Here is a 25,559-nt window from a genome sequence, read left to right on the forward strand (position 1 = left end):
CTCCTTTACCGACTGTATCAGTGTGTGGCTGGTATTATTTTCACCTTGTGCATCCGTGTGAGCCATCCTGGCAAAATGTGGTCATGGAGACACCTACTGTAGCAGGAACTACCACAGAGGCAGGTGTTCATGTGTCTGTGGACAGATTTTGTCCAGAGTTTTAAATTGTGCAAGATGCAGTCACGAAACTTTACAGGTGTGTAGTTGAGAACTTCTGAGTATTCATGGGTCCGAACGCCACCAGGTCGACAGGCATCGCCGTCCCATCGCCCATTCTTTAATAAGTCAGCGGTGAAAAAAAATTCCTCAAAATCACAAATCACAAAAATAGAAACAGCACGGACGGAATAACTGAAAATACTCTATTACAAGTACTGAATTTAAAATGAGAATAGTGATACCTGTAAACTAAATATAAAAATGTACCTTAAGTATCAAGTATTGTAGGTGGTCCAGGTGAGCAGAGCTACAGCAAAGGAGTAGATAAATTCATGTTTTCAATGTTAACTCCCATAACAACCGTTTTCCAAAATCAAATATCAAAATTGTCTTTCAATATGGTGCTTCAGTAAACAAGCTACTTCCCATCTCCTATGATAATATCGATATCTTTGCCTCAGAAATCCCGTGTCTGTCAGCGTATAAACGCCATGTCTCAGGAAACGAGCGAGGATCATCACGTCACTCAAAAATTTCACAGCTGTGGGTTCGAAAAAAAAAAAACGCCTCTCACCTGAAGTCTGGTTTGAACTCTTCTCCTGGTTCTTTCCTTCAAAATCTTCTCTCATGAATCATTAGTCAAAACATTTATAGATTCTGTGTTTTTAATAAACTTGTCGGTCCGGCTGTTAACCCAGCACGGTACTGGCCACAAAACATTTCAAAGATTCTTACTGACCTCACAGAAAAAACACCACTTCAAGTTCATATCTATATGAATGCCCAGAGGAAACAACTTTACACTTAAATTGTTATTGTAAATAATGACCTAGCTTCTCCCCCACTGTTTTAGATGATGTTATAGTTAAGGAAGGTACATTTGAACACTGTATATTATATCATTCACTACAGTTTACATCTGTTATTATCTCTCAGAGTTATATTCATCACTTTCTCTAAAACACACAAGTATCCCCACCTGTTGTGGACAGCATTAATTCTCTTTTTTCTCAATTTGGTAGAAAAAGTCTGCCGAGGCTGCATCAGTTTCCCTAATAGGGGGAACCAAGTGTCACTAAACAGAAAAAAAGTGCAGTAGATGGATCTCCCTTGCATCCGATAAAACCAGTGTATCTGTTGTTATTCCAGCACTGTATCCAATCAGTTTTCTCTAGGTTTAGTTTTCCTGTGGTGCGTGCTCCAGCTTCCTTTCCCCAGAAAATCCACTGAAATCCTTTTGATACACAATGTTAAAACACAGCAGCCTCCAAAATAAACACATACAATGAGAAGGGAGGAAATCAATTGCTTTTAGGTCCTTGATTTCCTCCTGGTCTGATTTTTTTTTGCTCCCTTTCATTTTCCCCTCTTCCCTCCCAAGGAGGTCCAGAGCCGCAGACTGAATTCAGGAGGTTCATCTAGGCCACACACACACACACACACACATACACAAACGCAGACAAACACACACGGCCCGCTCCCCACCTCCCCCATCCTTGCCTCTTCTCCTCCCCCTGTCTCTCAGTCCCACATCACTGAACAGTACACAGCCAATTAACGTTAGCACATGCATGATTTAGCTTCTCCACTCTCTCTATGGCTTCAAACGGAGCATGTACATTCAACTTCTCTACACACAGATGACCTCCCCCCATGCTGAGGTATCGACCACTTCGATCCACGGTGTGAATTAAGGTGCTGGTCAGGTCCAAGTCAGGCTAATCGGGGGGGGGGGGGGCCTCTCTTTGTGTCTTTGCAGAGTATGGGCCTCCACTCAAGCCCAAGGATTTTGTTTGAATTATTTAAACCTTCTTCCCCTTAATTCATTTTTCAATGGCTCCAAAACCCCTGCAGCCTGGAGACACCCCTACCCCAAACAAAATGAGCAGAGTTGAGAAAGCTCAATGAAAAGTTTGGGCTTGGCAGTTTTTGTAAAAGTGGTGGACTGTTTCTCACATTAACCCTGTGATGAGCCGAAATGCAGACATTTGAGCTTTTATTAAAAAACCTTGTAAGGACAAGCTCCAGCGATCAGCTGTAATTATATGCTTTCTCCATCTGAGCAATTCCTCCGATTCAGCACAAACAAGGACTTGACAAGTTGTTGTTATCAAACTGGCGTTGCTGAAGTGGACGTGGCAGCTCTGCTTCCTAACCACAGTCGTCGCAGTGGTGAAACATATCTAAGGCTTCCTCTGATTGTGTGTGTGAGAGAGAAACAGAGCCTAATAAACCATAACAGATGTGTGAATGGCCTCGTATCTGAAGGAGTGTACCTACATATACTTATTATTCATTACTCCCTGTACCACATTATTACTTGGCAGAATCAATATCGGAAGAGCCGCAGAAAACACAGAAAGCTGCATTAGGCATTCAGCACAGACGGTTATGGAGCTACAAATTGCTTTTAAGTGCAGACACTGTGTGTGTGTGTGTGTGTGTGTGTGTGTGTGTGTGTGTGTGTGTGACAAAGAAAGAGAACAAGTGAGTACGCGTGTCTCTGGGTGCACTTATACACAAATGTGTGCACATATGCAGCACAAGGGCGACTAAACACGTGAAAAGTAATCGCCGTAGCCTCTGCCTTATTTGTAAGCTTGCTGAAATAGGTTTGCATTTTCATTGTGTGTCACACCATAATTCAAGCTGAGCTTTTCAGTCGCATTACATTGTTCAGGAAATACTTACTTTTCCAGGGTCGTCTTTGGAGCGAGGCACTTTGAGAAAACACTTGTTCAAGGACAGGTTGTGTCGTATAGAATTCTGCAGGGAGTGACAGACAGCCGGAGAGAGACGGAGAGGGAGAAAGGAAGGGAAAGAAAAGGCAGGAAGAAGACAAGAAACAGGACAAAAAATAGTTGGAGAGTAAATCCACTAAATCCACTTTTCCAAGTAAGTAAATTACATTTACACTCACTTCAATGTACTGTCAACTGATTCTGGTCCCAGTCTATGGTTATCATTGGAGCAGCACTTCTTTCCAGAGATGACTGTATATTCTGTCCTTTAAAGCAGTGGTTCACAACCTGAGGCAGGGGCCCCAGAGAGGTCACAAGATAAATCTGAGTTGCCAAAAATATTTTTTCCACACTAGGGGTGGGCGATACGACCATCTTCTACCACTGTGCATGTTATTTTACATCACATTGTTCTGTAAACGCAATTAAGAAATGGTTTAAAATAAGAAGAATAGAAGTTGCATCCATTTTTAGGAACACATTCTTCTCCATTATTTTGGGTTGGTTGACACGCCTTCTGCTCTGTATTTACAATTTCATTCTCCTCTTCTGTTTTTCTTGTCTCTCTCTTCTTCTGCAGTGGTTGGCAGAGCCAGTATAGAGGCGCATTAGCGCCACTTCATGTGAGAACATGGACAGCAGTCTTGCTGCCCAAATCACGTTACCTTGTGAGGCAGCTGGATTCACGAGATCACTGCCTGTCCTGATGACATCACAGAGACAGTAAGGAATAGGTACCGCAGTGGAAGCGGTGTTAGGAAATCTCTACCGGTGGACGCGTTTCTACCATTGCATGGTATATACCACTGGTTCCCAACCTGTGGGACGTATATATATATATTGCAAGTGGGCCGACAAATCATTTGCAAAACAGAAGAATTAAATGTAATTAAACTCCTTTAACTGTGATAAACCAATGATTGGAACTTTCATGTTGTCGCTGGCCGGACCACATCGTATACTTGTTTGCTATCTCGGTCTGCGTGCTAAAAGATGACATCCATGGCAGAAACTGGAGAATCTATATGGATAGCTGGTTAGAAACAGGAAGAGTAAAAGGGAAACAGTCAGAGATTGATGATGAATTGATAAGTGATCTCTTCCCAACCTCTCACACACATCCAGAGTCAGGGTACTCACCCGCTCAAGCCTTGTTAACATTAGCTAGAGATTCTAACACGTCTGGCTCTGGACCACTTGCCTTGAACATTAGTGAGGGTACTTGAAAATAAAGCAGTCTTCCACTTTCCATAGCTTACAACAATGAATAAAGAAGACGCTTCAGGTCACAGTTACACAAGAGTGAAATGCAAACCATTACACTGCAGACGTAGACAGCTGTAATGATTAAAACTGAGGGGAATCTCTTCTAACAGACGCAAATGAGAAAGACGATTTGTCAGAGCTGTGAGGGGCATGTGAGCGGTTGTGGGGTGTGCTCCGGGTTTTAATTGACTTTTGGAAAACATGAGGGAGGCGTGTTCAAGCTTAAAGTGGGTGTTAACCATTTTTAAAGCATGTAATGAATTCAGTTTCGGACATCATGAGAGGAAGCTGCCTTTTGTACAATGCGTCACATCTCCTATTGTGTGTGATATACATATGTGAAAGGAGAGAGAGAGAGAGAGAGAGAGAGAGAGAGAGAGAGAGAGAGCCCACAACAGCATACGCTAACCTGACATGAACCTGTTCTCTCTTCAGGCTCCTTCTCCACTCATCTGCTGCTGTTAATTAATACCACTGGGGAGGAGGAGGGGAAAAGACAGAGGGATGGGAGGAATTTTCTCCTCTCCTTCTCTCGGGTTCCCACTGCTCATCACCGGTTTTGTTTCCCCTACAACAACCACCTTGTCTCTCTGTCTCTAGCATACCATAACAGCCTGGTCCACCTCTGCCTCGCCCTGTTCCTCCTGGAGAGAAGCTCCGGCAGTTTTCGGTTGCTCTACTTAGCGGATCACTGGCTGTTTGCGGCCGTCCATCAAGGAAACGCGTCACAGTCGGGTGATGAAGAAGTCAAGGAGGACTGCCACCAGCTCGGCACACAAAGGCAACCATCTGTTCCAAAAACTTTCCTCCGGGAGGTGGTGGTGGATCATTAACACTGAGTCTGCACGTCACTTCAGCAGCCAGCCCATCTAGCTTTGCTAACCTCTACCTACTGTTTGCTTATTTACACACTATTTTCTTTATTACCCAAGCAGTTTTTGCACACCTGTGCACTACTTGCAATGCCTGCACAACCCTGTATATTTCAGACTTTGCACACTCTGGCACTTTTCGCTCCCAGGCATGTGCGTTCTCTGTTGAGGCGGGGCGGTGTACCCAAAAAGTTACAAATGCAGATGTTAATAATCTTTTATTGACCTAAATTTGTTCATGTCATCAAGTTTGGTAATCGTTTTCCCCGCAGTGTGGAGTCATAAACTGTTCCCTTACAATAAATCAGGAATTTTTAATATTATTTCTAGGACGGTTTGGGGCACAGGAAGCTTGCTCTCCTCGTGAGTGAGTCCATCATGATTAGTTAACCACATGCATTAAAATTAACACCCTATAACCCACACCGATGGTAATGTCAGGATACTGAAGAACACACGTTTTCAATCAATTTCATTTCCTGAAGATGTTAATAGTCAGTGTTAATAGTGTGACATAATTAAAATATATTATAGTGCATCATAAGGTTGCTGCACAAATTTACTTGCTCATAAACTTCATGTAAGAAAAAAAGAATTACATAAATTATGATAAGATAAACCTTTATTGATCCCACACCGGGGAAATTCGCTTGTTACTGCAGTATAGGAAAGAAGGTAGAAGAAAAAAACAAGTAATAACAATAGTATAATAATAGTATATATAAGTAGAAAAATAATAAATCAACCATAAATAATAAGGTATGTACTTTATAAGTACTTGCATTTGTAAAGATATTTACATAATGTGCAAACAGAAAAATAAGTAAGTAATTATGTTTGTGGTTTGCGACTTTGCTACCACTAAATATATTGCTGACCTAATTAAAGTCCTGTTGTGTATTTTGCAATTAGAGCGATACAAAAAAAAACATGGTAAAGACAATGCTTCAATGCTTCAATGCTAACATGATCACATGCACAACGCTGACATGCTGATGTTCAGCAGATGTAATGTTCACAATCTTAGTTCATCTTGTTAGCATACTAGCATTTTGCTAAGTAGCGCTAATTGACGTTGATGGGAACAGTCAAGTTTTGCTGGTATTTTGGTCATCAAAATAAAGTCTCGGACAAATCTCAATTTTGACCAGATGATGGCGCTACATGGGACATTAGTGGATCACCAGAGTCATTACAGTTCAGTCTGTAGGGCGCATGAAAGTCAGTATCAAATTCTATGGAAATCTATGCAAATAGTTGTTGACCAGCAGGCCATCATCGCCACCCATAAAGTCAAACAGTTGCCATGACTAATACTCTGATCTTGATACGAGCCAAAACATTGTCTGGGATTGTGTATAACATGTGATAATATGATATAGCTCATATTTGTGTTCTACTGCTCTCACTGGTGTGTTAGAGTCAAATGAACAATGAATGCCTCTGATGGTCTTTATCAAAATGCTTTAGTCATTATCTTCTTCAGGCTCCAATTGTCACCCACAAAAATACTGTCACCATTACATCGATACATGTTGATTTCAGGTTTCATGGTCAAGATTTATCAGATTTAATTCACTTTCTATTTATAGTGTGATCATTTCTTCTATGATCATTGTGCTCATTCCATTTCTATGTACTGCGGGGATTCTTTGCAGCATGAAGTCCATACACAACCTACGCATGGGCACACACACACACACACACACACACACAGACACGCAGACACACACACTCAATGACAGGAAGCTGGACAAAAAGAATTACCACGATTTCACCGCTCAAAGAGTTGCAAGGACATGCATGTTCAAGACTGTGTGTGTGTGTATGTGAGAGAGACAGAGAGAGAGAGAGAGAGAGAGAGAGAGAGAGAGAGAGAGAGAGAGAGAGAGAGAGAGTCTTTGTGCATACAAATACATAGTGAGAAGGGAGACGATCCTTCCACCAGGAAAGCACATATCGTACATGTGGATCCATGAGTGCAAATGCCTTCTTTCCTACATGTTACAGAGACAGTAATCTCTCACTGAATGGAAATGGTCATCATCAATAAATCTACTGATTAGCAGTGCTGTGAAGTAAGATAATGAGATTCACTGCTGTGTCCTCCTTCCACCCACTCCTCTCCCTGCCTGATTAATGAGCTTATTGGGCTGGGCTGAGGCCATGCCATTCTGCCCAGAAGCTGATAGATCACACAGTCATAAGCGTCGTGTGTGAGTGCGTCTATGTTTGTGAACGTAGGAAGGAGACTGAAAAAAAAAAAAACGACAGGTTTAGCCCCGCCCCCAGCTTTGACAAGAAAAACAGTAAATCTGTGTTTTGCTCTCTATATGCAGAAGTCCAGACAAACTCGTGGCAAAGTGAGGCAATGTCTGTTTATGTTTTTCATATACTTTTAGACTTTGAAGCTCAAAATCAAGCTCAGCTCAAAAAAACTCTAAAATCAAACATGACAAAATAATGTTGTAAATTGCACTGAAGTAAGGTTGAAATACGCATATACATGATACTCAAAGAAGTTAGAAAAAGTATGATTCATATTGGCCAGTAAGAGACAAATTCTATTCAAAAAATTGAACAGATTCTGATACTGTGTTGGGCAATAATTAAATCTCATAATTTCTTGTGTTTCACCAGTGAAACCTTATCAATAATCGTTATAAAATACTGATATTGAGTTACAGTAATAAATATGTCAGCGGTCCAAATTCATAAGTAAAATAATTAGAATCTGTGATTAAATGACAACAGAAGTTTTATTACTATATCACACAGAAAGACAGATTGAGTTTTGGTTTGTTTCTATGTATAAACACACACGTAGACCAGAACGCACCTACAGCCATTCATCGTACAATGTGCTATACGTGTGCAGTTCATCATTTTTAGAGACTGGAGATTAAAAGCAATGCCACAGAAAAATAAGGTCAAACAGCAGTTTTTACGCAGTTATTATTAGATATGAGTCTTTGTGTATGCACGTGTGGTATATACTGTTTGTGTGTGTGTGTGTGTGTGTGTGTGTGTCTGGTAGCAGGTGCGGCTGCTGCTCCTGCTGCTGCTTAACATAGGGTGCAGCATCCTAGACTTGAGGAGGTTAGTTATATAAGGCAGGCTTGATAAGCATGGATGAACTTTTTGACAAAATCCGATATGATATAATGTGATGTGTGACAAAAAGTCAGGTTTTGGGAACATGCTTTTGGGTGGAGAGGAATGACAGAGGAAAGGAGTGTGTGTTTGTGTGTGTGTGTGTGTGTGTGTGTGTGTGTGTGCACGTGTGTCAGGCAGAGAATGTGATCAAAGACTGAATAGTGAGTTTCAAGTTTCACAGAAATGGTTGGAGAGGTTAAAGTTTGTGTCAGAGAGCCAGAGCCAGAGAGATATTCTGGCTATAGCAGTGTGTGTGTGTGTGTGTGTGTGTGTATGTGTGTGTGTGCAGATACACTAAGGAAACAGGTCACACTGAGAAGACTACAGTTACGTAAGTGGGTAGGTTTGGAAGATTTGGGTCATGGCAGCTGAGTTAAATACAAAGGGGCAACATAAGATGGCATTTCCTCTAAACAGAATGAAACAGTTTTGAAAAGTGATGTTTCACAAGTGAAGTGACAACAACACTTGGCCCATTTTAACAAAACAATGCTGATTACACTGTGATGGTTGGTTGGTGATGCTGGGCACACTGGAAACATATACAGCATAACTGGTAGAGAGTTGCAAAGTGGGAGGAAGTCTTTTTGCATGGCTAATTTTCCACAAGCAAACACTCCCATTCATTTGGAGCACCCCAACACTGGTTGAATCATCAGATGAGAAACTGTTCGAAAATATCTGGTTCACAAGTACATCAAAAATGTAAAGAGAAAGGTAAATTGCAACTCTCATGTTACATTTCTGTGATAAACTTACTTGAGAGTTATTTATTAGCTACAGGCTGTTGTTTCTGACTTCCTCAGCTACTACATAAAGGATATTTTATTTTATTTTTTGTGCTGCAAACTCACAATTAAAGGCCTCCCTGCAGTTCCCAGGACACGATCTGTGTCTTTTATCATGAACAATCTGCAGGGAGTGTTGGGCTTCATTAACAGCAGCTCAACATTATGAAGTTCAATAAAGTTAAAATGAATCAGTCAGTGAATACACTGTGTTACTGGTGGAATAAAGGCTGTAAAAATGTAAATTATTCTCAAATACCATGCTAATTTCTCATTCTAGCATTTAAGTACAGATGTCGATACTTTTAGAGAATTTATAAGATGGCATTTAAAAGATAAAATATATACGTTTTGAGAGGAATAACTTACAGGACAGCTGAAAACAGATGCACTGATGGAAGAAAAATGTAGTGCAGTGTCCCTGCACTGTTGCGAAATTCAATATAATGGACCCCATAATGAACGAGCCTCAGAGGAAAAGATAAACTGTAGATCTTAAGTTTTTATTTCAAAGTAAATTCACTAATTTGACTTGGCACGCTGTAACGTAAGACAGTGAATCTCCACATGATAGAAGAAATAAAACCCGAATTTCTGTGGTTCCTGCTGAAACACCTGCACAACTGTGTGTCTACAGGGAGACAGAGGTCAGAGGGCAAAAGGTTTCCTGGCCAGAGTATTAACCTTATGGAGAGCCAATGGAGCCTGGTGCACACAGACAAATGCACGCCCACGCAGCAGTATTCAGGAGAGTCTCTCCCATGCCCTTCAGGATGAATGTATTGTGGTGTCACAGACGTAGTCGTTGTGCGCCCACAGACAGAACAAGAGATAGAGAAAGCAGAGAGAAAAGAGAACAGGAAGGAAGAAATAGCAGGAGGGGGTATTTGGAGAAAAGAGAGACGGAGGAGATTTTATTAACTTTCAGCTGAATCCATACAGTGCATAAAGAGAGGGTAAAATGTGGGAAAGTTTGAAGGTAAGGCAGAGCAGAAGGAGCTGGGAGGAAGGAGGGTGTAAGAGGCACAAAGAAATAAAGAGCTGCAGTCAGCTGGAAGAGGAAGAGTGCAGGTATGCGCACATACGGACAGGTGTCTTAGATGTGAAAATCCCCTGGGTTCTGAGCATCATTGAGACACCTTATTATACCCTGATGGTGACGGAGTGACAGACGCTCTGTGAGAATGCGGGGTTGAATACAAGTCACTACTTCAAACCCCATCTAATACATATTCATTTCATTTGATGGACCCTTCCCCCGCCCTCTTCACTCCCTCACTGAAGTACTTCACACAAGTCATCTATAAGATGTGAGGTTTGTGTGAGACTGTGCAGTGTGTGTTTATGCACTCGTGTGTGTGTGTGTGTGTGTGTGTGTGTGTGTGTGTGCAGCTGGGTATTTCAGTTTGGCTTGTGCATGCACCTGCACCAGTGTGTGTGTAGGCAGGTGTATGTGCACCTGAGCAGTTATGTACACACCTGTTCATCAGTGTGAATATGTGTGTGTGTATATATGTATGCATGTTTTATAGCACAAGTGTATCAGAACCTGTGCACTGATATGTTTGAGTGAGAGTAAGAGAGAGTGAGTCAGAGTTGTGCACCGGTCAGGTATCTGGGGAAACTACAAAAAAGTTTCGAAAAAGTTGTAAAAAATATATTTATATAGGTATGGACACTGGTAGACAAGCAGCATTCTGGAGAAATCAGAAATGAAAATGATTGTGCAGTATTTTTACCATCTAAATCAGCAAATATCATCATAAATCATTATCAATGCCGACAGTGATGTAGGCTAGCTGCTAACTAATACATCAAAATGGATGACATAAAGGCAAAAACAGCCAGTGCTGAAAACCAAATTGTGGACAATACATCGTCAAAGGCCACGTTGAACATTTGGGAGAAATGTGTCATGAGAATAACGTTGTCAGCGGCTTCACTGCTTATAAAAAGTGCCAAAAAGTATGAGCTTTTGCTAGCCGCAAGCTAGGCATATAGTCTCTGAGGAAACACATTGACAGCTGCAGAAGCACAGGTGCTGACAGATACCTTTCCAAGAACTCAACTCTCAAACCAGCAAAATGGGAGGACAAGGAGGCCATAACCCAGTTAGTGGTAAAAATTTGTGTGCCAGGACATTCGATTGTTTTATGTGGTGATAGATTCAGTGAACTGGCACACGGCTTGATTGACATCGGTGCCTAAGCTGGCTGTGTGGAAACTCAGCAACTGTATCACGCGGACTTACAGAATATGCAGAGGCTGTCTGACAAGACCTTATTCTGGGGCTGAGGATGCAGTTGACTGATAGCAACAGAGCAGTTACTTTGCATATGTGGGCAGATTATTACCACAAAATCGGTGGTTTGTATCACATTATATCAACCAGTGGGAGCTGACTGCGAGTGCATTGAACATCTGAATGGGACAGATCATTATGCAAGACGGCAGATAACCTCAGACTAGGCATCATGCACGCACTATGTAAATACAGTCTGATTTCTTCTCCAAACCAGTGTATGTGACTGACAGAGGGGCAGTGTACAGTGGACAGTGTAAGTCAGGTCACAGTACTTATATTAACGGGTCAGGGTTTGACTGTGTAAGTATTTATGTGTGTGTCAGAAGTAGGGTTGCTGCTGTCTCTGGGGTTCTAGCAAGAAGCTCCAAAACAAGAACAACACTCTAAAACGTGGTCTATCATTCCAACCAGCAGAGCAATGTCTACTTGTAAGCCCTGTTGGAAGTTACATATGTCTAGTGTTGAGTTTCCACAGTCCCAGGTCGGTCTGCTGTAATTATTGCCCAGAGATGCATCAAGTTATGAAACCCTGTGTTTCCACTTCATCCTCAAAGCAAGTGATATCTGTGAGCGCTTCTGTGGTCCTGCTTGACGGTATGGCAACGACAGCGTACGCTCTCAAACACATCTGCCTGGTAACCAGAGAAAAAGCTGATTTTGAATGTCTCAGGACTTTTAGTTTCTAACTGAATCTCTGTGGTTTAGCATTTAGTACCACTGATGAGTTCCTGTTTGTTCCTGTTTCAGATATCAGCTTTATCTTACTACTTCCATGTTGTAGCTGCATTAAGTTAATACTGCTGCTGCTGCTGCTTTACATTAAAAGCTTTCTACATGTGAACCAGCTTCTACTGTGAAGCAACTATAGGAAATGTAATGTGCTTATCACCAAGCAGAGTGGACATTTCGTCACGACATTCTTGAAGTAAACTGCTGGAATACTCTGTTCACATGACAGATCAGTCAGTGCAGCGACTCTGCGTGGTGTTGGAGCAAAAGTTGAGGCAACCATGTGTTGTTTTGTCGAATGCTCCATGCGTTGACATGCATGCAGCACCAATATTACATGCAAATGAATGAGAGGGCTGCATTTTTTTCATGCTACTTTGTCTGTACACAGCATTAACTGCATTTTTTGTAAACCAATGCACCTCCAACATGTCATCAAGGTAAACAACTTGGAAAAGCATGGCTTCAGCTCTGTGGGACAATTCCAACCACTATCAAAAGATGGTATAGTGAGCAGTTGGTCCTGTCTCCGACCGTTTCATTAAATAGTTCTCAGAGGCGTGAAGAGGTAAAACTATCTATGTCTTTCATAATAAAAAAGCAAAGATCAGAAATTGTTTTATTTTTTACTATTCAATGACGCCTTGAATTTGTCTTATGAGCTTTTGGGGACCTCTAGGACAGGAGACATTCTTCATCAACTAGCTAGCATCCCACCTGTGTCTCATTGGTAGGATTTCTCATCACATAACTCATTTAGAAAGACAAATCCTTTCAGCTGTTATTTTAATATAGTGTAATATAGAGACCAAACTAGGTTGCAAGGCAGCAAGAGGTCATGCTGGCAGATTTCCTGTTGCTGGTTGTGTCGAGCGAAGCGCTGTAGTGAAGTGACAGTTTCTGTCAGCGGCTTTCCGGGAGAGGAGGCGAGTGAGCAGGGACGAAGGAAGGAGGGGAAGGAGGACAGGTGGGCAGAAGTGCTCCGGGTGTACTGTGCATCGCAATAATGTTTGACAGCCTCCTTTTTCTTTCTTGTTCTTACCTGATGAAATGAGGAGCAGTTTTACAGAGTTTCTGAGCTATGTGGAGGTACAGCAAGTTGAGTTGAGCTGTTCAGGTTCACAACTGCTTACACTGCACTGGAAAGCCAGATGGTAGAAACAAAACCCACACTACGCCATTTAAAGCTGAAAACACATTTTTGGATGGAGTTTTAATCAGACAGAAACTGAGCTTTTTCAAAACCTATAACGTAAGCCTGCTCAGACACAGGCCCGGATTATGTGAAGGTGCAGTTAAAAAGTCAGATTTCTGTCAGCCCTCACCGTCTCCGTGAGTAAATGTCAACACAGCCGGTTGAGTTATAGTTGTATGTCAAATGTCTCAGCGTAGCAGTGTAGGAGTTGCTGTTGGACTCGGTTTAACAGAATTTAAACTAGAATTACTGCCTCCGCCACTTCAGGTTATGTCTGTTTATCCAGATTCATGTAAAATATAAACCACTTAAGTGAAATTATGTCTAATAATTACTGTTTGAGGCTTGAGTAATGGCTAAAAAGTATTTTGTGAGTTCACACTGGCCTTTGACTTTTGACCCCCAAAATCTAATCAGTTTGTCTTTGAGTCCAAGTGATAGTTTGTGCCAAATTTGAAGTTATTCCCTTGAGGACTTCTCAAGATATTGCGTTTACATGGCCAGAATCATATTTTGTGAGGTCACCATGTCCCTGACCTTTGACCTTTGAACACCAAAATCTAATCAGTTCATCCTTGAGTCCTAGTTAAAATTTGTGCCAAACTTGAAAAAATTCCCTCAAGGCATTATGGAGATACTGTGTTGACAAGGCTGTTCTGTGAGGTCACTGTGACCTTGACCTTTGACCTATGACCACCAAAGTCTAATCAGTTCGTCCTTGAGTCCAAGTGAAAGTTTGTGCTCTGGTTGTCGCCGGCGCGGAGGCATAAAAATCAGTACAAATGAATTTTGAGTTATGAGGTTTGACATTTGACATTAGGTAACGTAACTGTAACTGCTCCCGACACTCTCCCTTTCACTTGGCGACCCAAAGAGGACGAAGACGTGATCAAACCCATTTTTCCTTGCTGCGTTTTTTTTCTCTACAAAATCAACCTGAAAGTGCTCGCGAGGAGGTGACGTCGTTTTCACATGAAAACTGTGTTTTCAGATTACACCATTTTAGTGTGGATGTACTGCAGTCAAAGAGAAAGACAGTGTACACCTAATAATACTTTGCATATTTGACTGCACTGACAAAACCTGCTTTGGTTCAGACTTCTCTTTAGGTCAATATACTTAAGTGCAATTCATCTGATGATACAGCTGTTCATTTAATCTGACTAGCCTTCCTTAGAAAGTACCACGCTGGTTTCACTGGCGCATATCAGCACACACATGTGAGCTGGAGATCTAACTTTGTCAACTCAGAAAAACAAAAGCATCTACAGATTCCTATTTTGTTCTATGAAATGTTATTTGTGATGTTATTTAGGGTCTGACGAAACACAGGCCCGTGTCTCTTTGCGGGACACAAACCCGGGGACTAGTCAATAAGCTCCTTCTGTGGTATAATTGTTGCATTCCAGAGAGAGAGAGAAACCAGCCTTAAGCCTATTATTAGCCATATGGAGAGTGCTACAGGCCTGGCTGGTTAGAGAGGGAAACGTGTTGCTGGATGGGAGCCAAAACCTCGAGGAGATAGCAAGAGACATTCCTCGCTTTTAATTAAGAATTTAATACTGAGACTGCTATTAGTGATTAGTATGTAATTAAAAGCTCTAGCAGTGTTTCACATACAAGTTTAATTAGATTTAATTAGAAAAATACTTTGTTGTTCATAATTTAAAAAGAAGAAGAGTATGTTATAAGCTATATACTGTATTTCGTCTCACAAAATGTTTTCATGTTACAGAAGTGAAAGTATGACTGATGTCTTATTTTTGCGCTGACTAGAATCCTTCCTGGACGAGTTTGTGATATCGCTGTGATATTTTGAGGTGGACAAGATGATTATATTTTACCACTTGTTGATGATTTGGTACAACACAAGGATTACATTATGGCATCAAAGGCACACTTTATGACAGCTTGTGTCACATTCATTATCCGTGTAACAAAATTACAATTTTTTTTTTTCATCAAGAATACCTTCAAATCAGTGTATTTTCTACCTTCTGATTTGATATGTAAATTTGCCTTGCCTTGCCTTTACACTTTGTGATTTGGGTTTCCAGTGTGATCGCAGCAGTGTTACTTTGTTTTTTGGTTTAAAATGCAAGATTTACTTTAATCATTGTCGTTCATAAGACACGAAGCTTAGGTAAAGCTGCATTCTGGCAATTTGTGCTGTTTTATTTATTTATTTATACGGTGGTGCAGTGGTTAGCGCTGTCGCCTCACAGCAAGAAGGTTCCGGGTTCGAGTCCCGGCTCGGCCGTGGGATCTTTCTGTGTGGAGTTTGCATGTTCTCCCCGTGCAAGTGTGGGTTCTCTCCGGGTACTCCGGCTTCCTCCCACAGTCCAAAGACATGCAACATGGGGACTAGGCTAATGGGATACTCTAGATTGACCATAGGTGTGGCTGTGAGTGTGAATGGTTGTCTGTCTCTATGTGTTTGCCCTGCGATGGACTGGCGACCTGTCCAGGTCGTACCCCGCCTCTCGCCCGAAAAGATGCTGGGATAGGCTCCAGCCCCCCCGCGACCCTACTAGAGGATAAGCGGTAGAAAATGGATGAATGAATGAATTTACTAAAGGTTCATTAAATTGGCTGCCAGCTATTGGCTCTGATAGTAAAGTATCAAAACATATTTTAGAGTCAAGGTTTAATTTGAATTACATGAAATCTATATTGTATGCATTATATATTAGATATTTCTAACACAATGTCAAGAGGGAGACTTTGACCTTGAGACCTATTCACACACACACACACATACACACACACACACACACACACACACACATCTGGACAGCAGACTGGTTCACATGACATGTAAACTGGGAATGCTGGGGTGCACGTATCTGTTCTGTATGTGTTACTTAGTGACAAAGGAATAAATACACAGAGGTGAGACTCAGTAAAACAAACAGCTGTAGCACTTTTCCAGTCACCACTATCAGACCCTGCAAAACAAAAACACGGTCAAACAGAGACACACAGATAGACATAAGAAAGCAGCTGCACCCACAAATCTGACCCTGCACACACATCTGCACACAGCCACAGAACCACACAAATGTATATACTTTAGATGCATAGATAGACAGACAGACAGACAGACAGACACACACACACACACACACACACACACTACACACTGTTCTCTCCAGATCTGCTACAAACTGTCTCAAAGCTGAATCACAAGTGAAATTTCACCACAGACACAAGCTCAGGAGCCTCAGTGCAGCTAGAGCCAAATAATGACTCCCAGCAGCCAATGACAACAGCCTTCCTCCACACATGTAAGTACACTTGACACTGTGCACCGACCTCCACTGTTCTCAGTCGCAGATCTCCCACAGAGCAGGCAGGAGGGGATGGGAGGCAGAATAATGGCCCAGCGCTGATTCATATCAGGTGATTGTCTGTGACGTTGTGTTCAGCCAAAGGCCAAAGGCCATCGCAGTCGCACTGCCCTTTACAACGTCACATTAGGCCTTGCTAATTTGCAGGCAATTAGCCTGGCTGCATGGGAGCTGGCCTGAGGCGACGGGGGTCGCAAGAGAGCTGGTTAGTCAGCACAGACTGTAACAAACCATTTGGTCTCGTCTCGGCTGCATTTCTCAGGTGCTTAACAATGGGAGGGCCTTCTCATTTCAATAATATAATGGTGGGATAAGATTTAAATAACCAGCATCTTGCGTCATTATATTCAGCATGAACAGAATAGAGCAGCATGGAACACAGATTAATATGTACATAATTTTGTGATTTAACTGATTAACTGATTCGCAGCGTCTTTAAAACGTCAAAAAATAAATAACCATCAGCAGCTCCCCGAGCCAAATGTGACGTCTCGAAGTTGCTTGTTTTGCCCAATCAGCAAAATAAATCCCAACCCCAAATATATTCTGTTTACCATGATATAAGACTGACAAAAGCAACAAGTCACCACGTTTGAAAAGCGGAAAACCACCGAATGGTTCGTATTTTTGTTTGATTTACATTAGCAATCTATTATCAGAATTGTTCTGTCAACTGACTAACTGACTAATCATCTAATAACTTAATATAGAATAGAAAAGAACATTATAATCCACCAAGGTGGAAAAGATTATTTCACCGAGACATAGCACAAAAACAACCTATAGCAGAAAAAATTAACACAAATACTAAAACTGCATTACAGAAAAGCTATTTAGGACAAAACATTAAACATTAAGAAAAGAATACTGTAGGCGAGATGTTGAAGGTCAGTTTTTAGATGCACAGTCTCAAAACACCAAAAACTGATTTCATTATAGATGACTCACTGTTACAAACTGACGAATAGGAGACAAAAACAGACAGCAAGAAGGAGAAGCCCCTGAGTGACTTTGGTCCCCCACTGCATGCTCATTATGAGTTGTGGTAAAGGTGGACCCTAAAGTGGAGGGACACGTAGGTGTGAAGGGGCTGCAGAGGGCGTGAGAAAGTAGAGCACAGAGCATAGTGTAGGACACAGACATAGAGGGGGAGAGGTTGGAAAAGATAACATGGGGGAGATTATGCTGTTCCAGAGATACAAATAATGCTCGAATGATGCAGCCTGATGCAACGCTGTTTGCATTCCACTCCATATTACTGCATGCATGTTACACAAGATGCATTTCGAAGTGTCAGCGAGCTCCATAAACAAATGGCTCATGCATGTGTGTGCCGTTTAATTTCATGACTTTTTTTCTTTTTGTTGTTGTTACAGAAACCTCCTCCACAGCTCCGGAGGAAGCTTTTCATCATTACTTCTCAGATGAAAAGAGTTCTCCATATTCATTCCGGGCTAAGACACAAAAATCTCATGAGCTTGGAAAGCTACATGATTATAACAGCTAACCAGATTGGCCGTTTAAAGCATTTGAAAGTGTGTGTGCGGGCATGTGTGTCTCTGTGTTTGTGTGTGGACGCAACACATGCAGTGAGCGTATGGTCTTCAACCAGTGTACGAATTTGTGTGATTTCTAAGGATGGAATCTGATGAATGCGTGTGTGTGTGTGTGTGTGTGTGTGTGTGTGTGTGTGTGTGCGTGTGTCTGTGATGTCCTGGTTTCAACTCTGCCGTTCATTCCTGCACTCTCACATTATCATACAGAGCAGACGGAGTGCGTGTGCTGGGTTGTAAAACTCTCCTCTGCCCCCACCCCGCCCACCCCCCATCTCCTCTCCTGCTGAGCTTCCCGTGTGTAATCTGTAGACTGCTCACGTACACTGCCTACCTGAGTGGGAGTCTCTCCATTGGCGTACAAGCTTGTGTGTGTGTGTGTGTGTGTGCGTGTGTGTGTGTGTGTGTGTGTAAGCATGTGTGGCAGAGGCTGAAAGAAGCAGCGCGGTCGGTGGACCACGTATGAGGCATTTTCTGAAAGCTCAAGCGTTCGCTTTGGGTCTGTACATTCAGAAAACACTATTTCGAAGTATGTACTTGCAATGTGTGCATGTGTGAGCTGACCATGTCTGCAGAGAATGGAAGCCAGACGATCTCTGTGTCTACGTCCCACTGTGTACAGCTGACAGCAATCACCTGAACTGGAATGAACCAGACTTATGCAACTTTCCCTGTGACCGCCATGGCTGGTATAAAACAAGCCCCACTGTGTTCGGTCGGGTCATCCAGGAAGCAAAAGTCTGCAGCCTTTTCTCAAAGACGCACAGACGTGAAGCCTGTGGTGCTTTACCTTAAAAAACTGCCCAGTGCTTAATTTGATACTTTACATGCTTCTAAAACATCAGTTCATACACAGGTCAGTGGCTGTGAAAATGTTTCGTCTCCACAGATCTATGCAACACTGTATTACTCTTTACTGGTAACAATGTCAGGAGAAGAAAAGACAAACTGAATGAGCTTATTGTTGTAGTAGTCAGAGTCTCGTGGTGTTTGTAGTCTGAAAAATATACTGTGTTGTTGCATCGCATTGTTTATATCGCCCTGGCCTAAGTGGAAAGCAAGACATGTTTGGGTTATGCATCTTGCAACAAACTCCCTGCACTGACATCACGGACAACTACCTGAACATGTAAAAATAAAACCACAATGCCATCAGTATAGTGCTTTAATGATGCTACTAGAATGCAGCCGCACACACAAATCAATGAATCTAGAGGTGCAATTATGGGATACTAAAACATCCTGGCATCCAAATACGGCCATGAAGAAAAGGCAGCCATGAGCTGCAATGAAAGAAAGCATGAATGGTCTAAATAACCTCGATCCTCTCTCAGAAAACTAATTGATTGAATCCTACATGCAGGTAAGACGCTCTGCCAACACAACCTGGCTTGTATCATAACCTTTTTGTCTCCATTTCTGGCATGCATCTCCGCTCAGGGAATAGTGTGTTGAAGATTATAGACGGGGAACAAACACAGGTTCGTGAAAGGGAAAGAAGAGAGGAGAGGAGTGAGTGACTAAGAGAGTGAAGGAGAGAGGAGGGGGGGGTGGGGTGGGGGGGTAGAGTGCAAGTGCTTGGGAGATGAAGATAGAGAGTGAAAGAGAGAGAAATAATGAGAAGAAGAAGAAAAATGTTCCCGCTCTCAGAGAGATGAATTGGTTGATAGTTTGCAGACAGCCTTTTCAATGTGTCAGTGGAAGGACTATACCCATCCCCTTCTTCACTAATAAGGTAGAGAATCCCCAAGACACAACCATAGGGATCTATTCATTTGTCTCCAATAACACAGCCACCTTTCTGCTCATATTAGCCAGGATTTGCATGGCTACATTTACATAAGGATTTAATAATGTCGCCTGAATGAGACGAAATGCAACTGTCAATCATTCCCGGTTCACTAAAAGGTTTCTGTGCTCTTTGAGGCAACCACAGGATCACATTTTTGCATCTTGAGCACAAGCAATAGGGTTAGGGTTTGATAGCCTTTTATCACATTTGAACCCAGAATCAAATCCAATTTCTGTTAAATCCCTGATCAAATCTAAATTTAGCTTTCAAAATTTGCAAGTCATTAATGACTAAACTCAAAGATTCGACTGAGATCTGTAATCACTTCCTGTTGGGTGGGAGGGTAGAACAATTACGTGTAGCTACAACCTGAAAATGAAGATGAGCACAATGAAACGTTGAAATAATAGTTGTCACCTATTTACTTTTGCACGTTATATAAATGAGCTACCTGTTCCGAAACTGGAGGTTCAGAACTACTAAGCTGACATGTTTTATTGCAATGACATACACGTGAAAGTACAACTGGCATGTTGGACCTGAATTAAAATGGACCTGTTTAAAACTTACTCGAACCCAACGTACATAAATAGAACATAAACAGACATAATTAGACCTGATTCAACCTAAACAGACCCCATGAGAGAGAGAACACCACCCCATCAACTAACAAGCAGCTGCGACCACAAAGATAGCAACAATAATAATAATTTCCTTTGTAATAAGAACAAATATCTTTACTAAATTAGTTACTAAATAAGTAAGTTGTCTATAGCAGTGCTTCTCAAACCTTTTCACGTCAAGGACCCCTAAACTCACACAAAATAGACCACGGTCCCCCAAATGATAAGATTTCTGATTTTAAATGTTTTATTACAGTAAAGTGTTTAAACCCACGGCCAAAATAGTCGTACATTCTGTCATTGTGTTACTTATGTGTGGAATGCTGCTGGGGACCTGAGAACCTCTGGCCTATGGGCTTCAAAGACTAAATTATAGACGTAATTGAAACTCTTATTTTCACTTCCTGCATGAACAATAATTCCAAAAAGTTAGTCAACTTTTACATAGTCTCCTGACATCCTAAATGTTATCAGAGCTGGAGAATCCACTAGGGTATTAGGTATGTTGACACACAGACCCGAGATCCATGGCAGTATAATGAGATCTTACCAGACCTGATTTCACTGACTATGATTTGGAATCATTTCAACTCCAGGTCCTGGATCCTAGGTCCAGTCTCTTTTCCTCAGAACCGAGTGGAGCCATGAAGATCTCCAATATACAACCACTGAAACTGAGGTGACTCACCTCTCCGTTGGTCTTGTTGAACTGCAATAATTTAGAGTCCAAACATGAACAAGACTTCTGTTAGAGAGCACTGTTACTTTCTCTAAGTCAAGTCATTTAGAGAATTAAAGTTGAGGGCTCCTTGATATAATTTGCAGGCGTTGATGTTTGTCATTTCAACAAAAGTGATGGTCAACACAAGCCAAAAAAGGAGAAGCCTGGAACCAGAATGTTTTGTACTTTGCTCTTTCCTGATATAAAATTGTGAAGAGAAATCAAATACTTGTCAATAAGCCCTCCAGTACTGAACAAATATGACACATATCTGCCACCCTGAAATCAGACCCAAGTTAGAACCAGTTATCGGAGGCCAAACCTAATGAGCAAGACCCCAAATCACATGGTTTATCTCTCGTCTTACCTTCCAGCCACTGCCTGCCTCTCGGTAGTAGGGGAAGTTGTCACAGATCCACTGGTAGATCTCACTGAGGGTCATCCGTTTGCGCGGCGAGCCGTTGATGGCAAAGGTAATGAGACTGGCATAGCTGTAGGGAGGTTTACCATCTCTGTGCTGTGCTACTTCCTCTTGGTCCAGCGTCGTTCCTGGGTCCAGATGGACGATTTTCTTGCCAGGCCCGTGCCCGTGATGGTGACTGTGGTGATGGTGCCCGTGGTGGTGGCTGTGGTGGTGTCCTGTGTCTGCCTTCTGGATGGCCGCCCTCATGCTGAGCTGGGGCAGCCAGTCCATTGAGGTCAGGCTACTCTCCAGTTCAGAGGTCATGGTGATTGGAGGACGAGGGGTCGAAGGGGGAAGGTTGACGGGCTCAGCGACGTGGCGTATGCAGGATCTCCTGTTTGGCTCACTGAATGGGTGCTGTGCAGCAGCCTTGGCTCAAGTCTGGAAGAGCAGGAGGTTTGTTTACTATGCCTATTCATCTCCTTTAGCGGGAGCAGAAAGCACATTTGGCAGAGACACAGATGGTAACTTGCACATTATTTTCCACATACAGTTTAGCTGTGTGTAATGGAAAACTAAATATTTTGACATGTTCCTCACTTGATCTTTAACACTGCACATAAATGTGATCTGTAATGTGAGCTATGGATATACGAAAAAATAGTTGAAATCAAACTGTTCTATCCCATTAATTACACAGTGAGAAGCAAAGCAGTATGGGGGACTAGGTATGAGGGTCATGTCTTACTCTTGCCATTCCTTTCCATCTTTCCTTGGGCCAAAGCATCTGGGGAAGTCACCGAAGTGAAAGGTAGAGTCCGTCCCTCGCGCATGTTCACAAGTTCTTCATTTAGCCAGTGCAATGGCCGCTGCTGCAACACACAAACACAAAACCACACAAGACGGTGAGCTTGCTCTGCCAGACTGCCTTCATAAGATATTAATATCGCACAACCGCTCAACTGGCCTCGGCATCTGTCCAACCCAATTAAAACTCTTCTCTCTTTCTCTCTCTGTGTTCTGTCTATCTGGATTGCCTCTCACTCTCGTTCCCTCCAAAGTGGAAATGGCGATTGGATCTGCGGAGTGACTAAAAGCTGGGGAATTGTTTTCACAAGTGCCTGCCAAATGGGGGGAACAGCTCGGGAGGAATTCCAACCCTCTAGAGGAGCTGAAAGACTCGTCCCCTTTCCCTCCATGTGTAACCCCCCCCCCCCCCCCCAGCACACATACACGCACAGACACACACACACACACACACACACACACACCGTGTTTCCATTCTCTGATTCTCGACGTGCCTCACTCTCCTGTCAAGTCCATGCACACCCCCCCCCCACCCCCCAGCCCCCATCAGCATCTGAGATCCTTCTCAGACAAACAGAAACAATGAAAAACTCTGTAGCTATTTGTAGAGTGGCGCTGAACGTAAGAATGTGTCCTCCTGTGTAAGTAGAGTAGGAGCTTCTTTTTTTGGTGGTGCAGGCTTTTGCAAATAGTTTTAGCATGATTCAGCACAGCACGGACACAATTACACGTGAGAGAAATCCCTCGCCAATTGTTCTGCACTTCAGTCAGTCACCGAGCATTCGTAGATTTGTCACTACTGGGCTGAGAGTGTCATGCAACTCTTACTCATCGCTGGGGTGAAGATGCTGCGTTCATGCCACACTGATTCAACGATGAAAATGACCTGGTTTAATGCTACGTGGTCAGAAGACAAACATTCTACAGCCTAGTAAATGCAGGTAAACCTATGAATTCTTGTGATAGAGGCAAAGTCCAGCGAATGGTTAATAATGGCAGGATGATTTCGGCCTCCTCAGGATATAGAAAATCTACATATAAACCTTTATCTACCATCCCATGCAGTAACCTTCGTACGTCCTTGAACAACAAAGAGCCTATTGGCCCACGCGTTTTCCATTCATGCTCACTGTATATAATCAAGGTGGGAGAACATCAATGAGCCTGCCTACCAGGAGGAACGCAAACCCCTCAGTCTCTCTTTCCACCAATCCCCCTGGAGAGTCCAATACACCAGGATGAAAAGGAAGAAGGGAAATACTAAGCTACTGCGAAAAAACTTGCTTAATTACAAGCAGAAAAAACAAATGTTTAGTAGCAGGCTCATCAAGCCAAACAACCAGGCAGTGGGACTACAGCAAGGAAAGAAGAACTGAGAGAGGAGATATGCCCGATGAGGCCTCTTGCACAACACCACCCCCATCTCCTCCTCAAGGCCCTGCCACTGTGGGAGAAGCCATAGCCAACCCCCCTCTTCCAAATCCCAGGAAGCCATCTTAATTAGTGCACCTTTTTTTTTTCGCTAAAGGGAAGGTAGAATGCTAGTTGTAGTGGTGGTGGGTAGGTGGGGATGGGGGTGGTGACACACAAGACACAGAACAACAAGTACTTATTTTCCCCTCATTAAAAGGAGGCGCAAGCTGCAAATCAGCCCGCCACAAGCCCCGACCTGCTGCGCTGCTGTGGCTGTTTTTGTTGAGAAGTTTGGGAGCGTGGGCTGGTCGCATGGCGGCACGGTGTAGCTTTCCACCACTAGCCTGGTGAGGCGTCGGGATGATGAGTAATAGAAGAGAGCGGGGAGAGGAGAGGAGGGGCATGACTTGGCTGCTGGGGGGGGGGGGCCTGCTGGGCGGGTAGACGCAACCAATTACCTAGTCGACTCAGTCAACTGGTCCCTCGGTGACTGGGCTAACCTCAGCACTGTTGCCTTTTGTTCCTGATATCTGCTGTGTTTCACATCAGCCTCAGAGGCTCGCACGGTATCAGGGGAGAGAAATGATGACTGCAGAAAAGACAGCTTACAGTATATCGCTTCTTATCTTAGGGCTATCAGTTTTCTATAGAGATGCATTGTACTGTATGTATAGATACTCAAGTGCCAAACTCTCTGAACTGAGTGCTGTATACATTACCAAAGAGGCAGTGTATTCATGTCCGGTAATTGTTCATGGTTATCTGACTGTACTGAAACAGCAATATATACAATGTAACCTACACTAGGAGAGAAGACGAAGCCCTGTGTGTATTTTCATCTTTGCTGATGTTCCTTCCATTCAAACTTTGCTTTTCAGAGCAAAACTCTTGGACTGGAAACAGCCATACAGTCGGTCGACATACGCCACTTACTTCACCTCTGAAGCCTGGAGATGACAGCGTCTCACTCGGGTTCAGATCGGTATCAAAAGTGTCTGCTTATGATTTCATAAGAAAACACTTTTCAGCCACCTCTACAGCAACATCTCAAAGACTAAGAGAAGCCTGTCTAGTATTACGGCTGCTAATGGAGTTACCCATAATACATTGTGTTCAAAATGTTACTTTAAATAGAAAATCAATTCTGTAAAAATGCTAAGATTTTATCTACTGTTGACTTAAACTTCCAAAAAGTATGTTGGTTTTTAACACTCTACTTTTATAATTAACTGATATGATGTTATTATGATAGCAATTAAAACTCTAAATAGGAAAATTTTAGATCGAACCTCATTAAGAAAACTAATTACCAGACTGCAAAGTCCATGTTCTATGTAACAATTATAACAAAATGTTCTGTTTTCCCTCATAAACATATGATTAACTGCATGTCAGTGAACAGATACAGTAAATTTGAGTGACGCTTCAGAAAATTGTCCCTGGAAGAGGACAGGAGAGAACTAATTGTAATGCAATAACCGAGGGCTTATGCAGAAACCCAACCAACAGAACACAACACAAGATTCAGCTCTGTATCACTGATCAGAAAACATCAAGAACTTACAGAGAGCTGTAGTTGAATAGGAAATAAAGGTAGGGAAGAGGGGATATTCTGGCAGCTGATTATACAGAAAATCAGCGTTTGATTAAATAGTTGGAACGCTTGTGGTATGAATGTGTATCAGA

At 42.5% G+C, this 25,559-nt stretch overlaps 1 protein-coding gene across 2 annotated transcripts in view; it reads right to left on the minus strand.

Moving 5' to 3' along the window:
* LOC130175204 (forkhead box protein J3-like) overlaps nt 1-25,559 on the minus strand; it is a 58,881-nt gene that overhangs the window by 27,939 nt on the left and 5,383 nt on the right. For both annotated transcript variants that reach the window (XM_056385555.1, XM_056385554.1), the window contains exons 2-4: nt 22,402-22,525; nt 21,618-22,094; nt 2,851-2,925 (exon numbers count right to left, since the gene is read on the minus strand). In XM_056385555.1, the coding sequence (XP_056241530.1) occupies nt 2,851-2,925; nt 21,618-21,977 (435 nt within the window). In that variant the 5' untranslated portion in view covers nt 21,978-22,094; nt 22,402-22,525. The remainder of the gene's footprint in view (nt 1-2,850; nt 2,926-21,617; nt 22,095-22,401; nt 22,526-25,559) is intronic.

This window comes from Seriola aureovittata, chromosome 9, assembly GCF_021018895.1.
Source record: "Seriola aureovittata isolate HTS-2021-v1 ecotype China chromosome 9, ASM2101889v1, whole genome shotgun sequence".
NCBI classification, from domain to species: Eukaryota; Metazoa; Chordata; class Actinopteri; order Carangiformes; family Carangidae; genus Seriola; species Seriola aureovittata.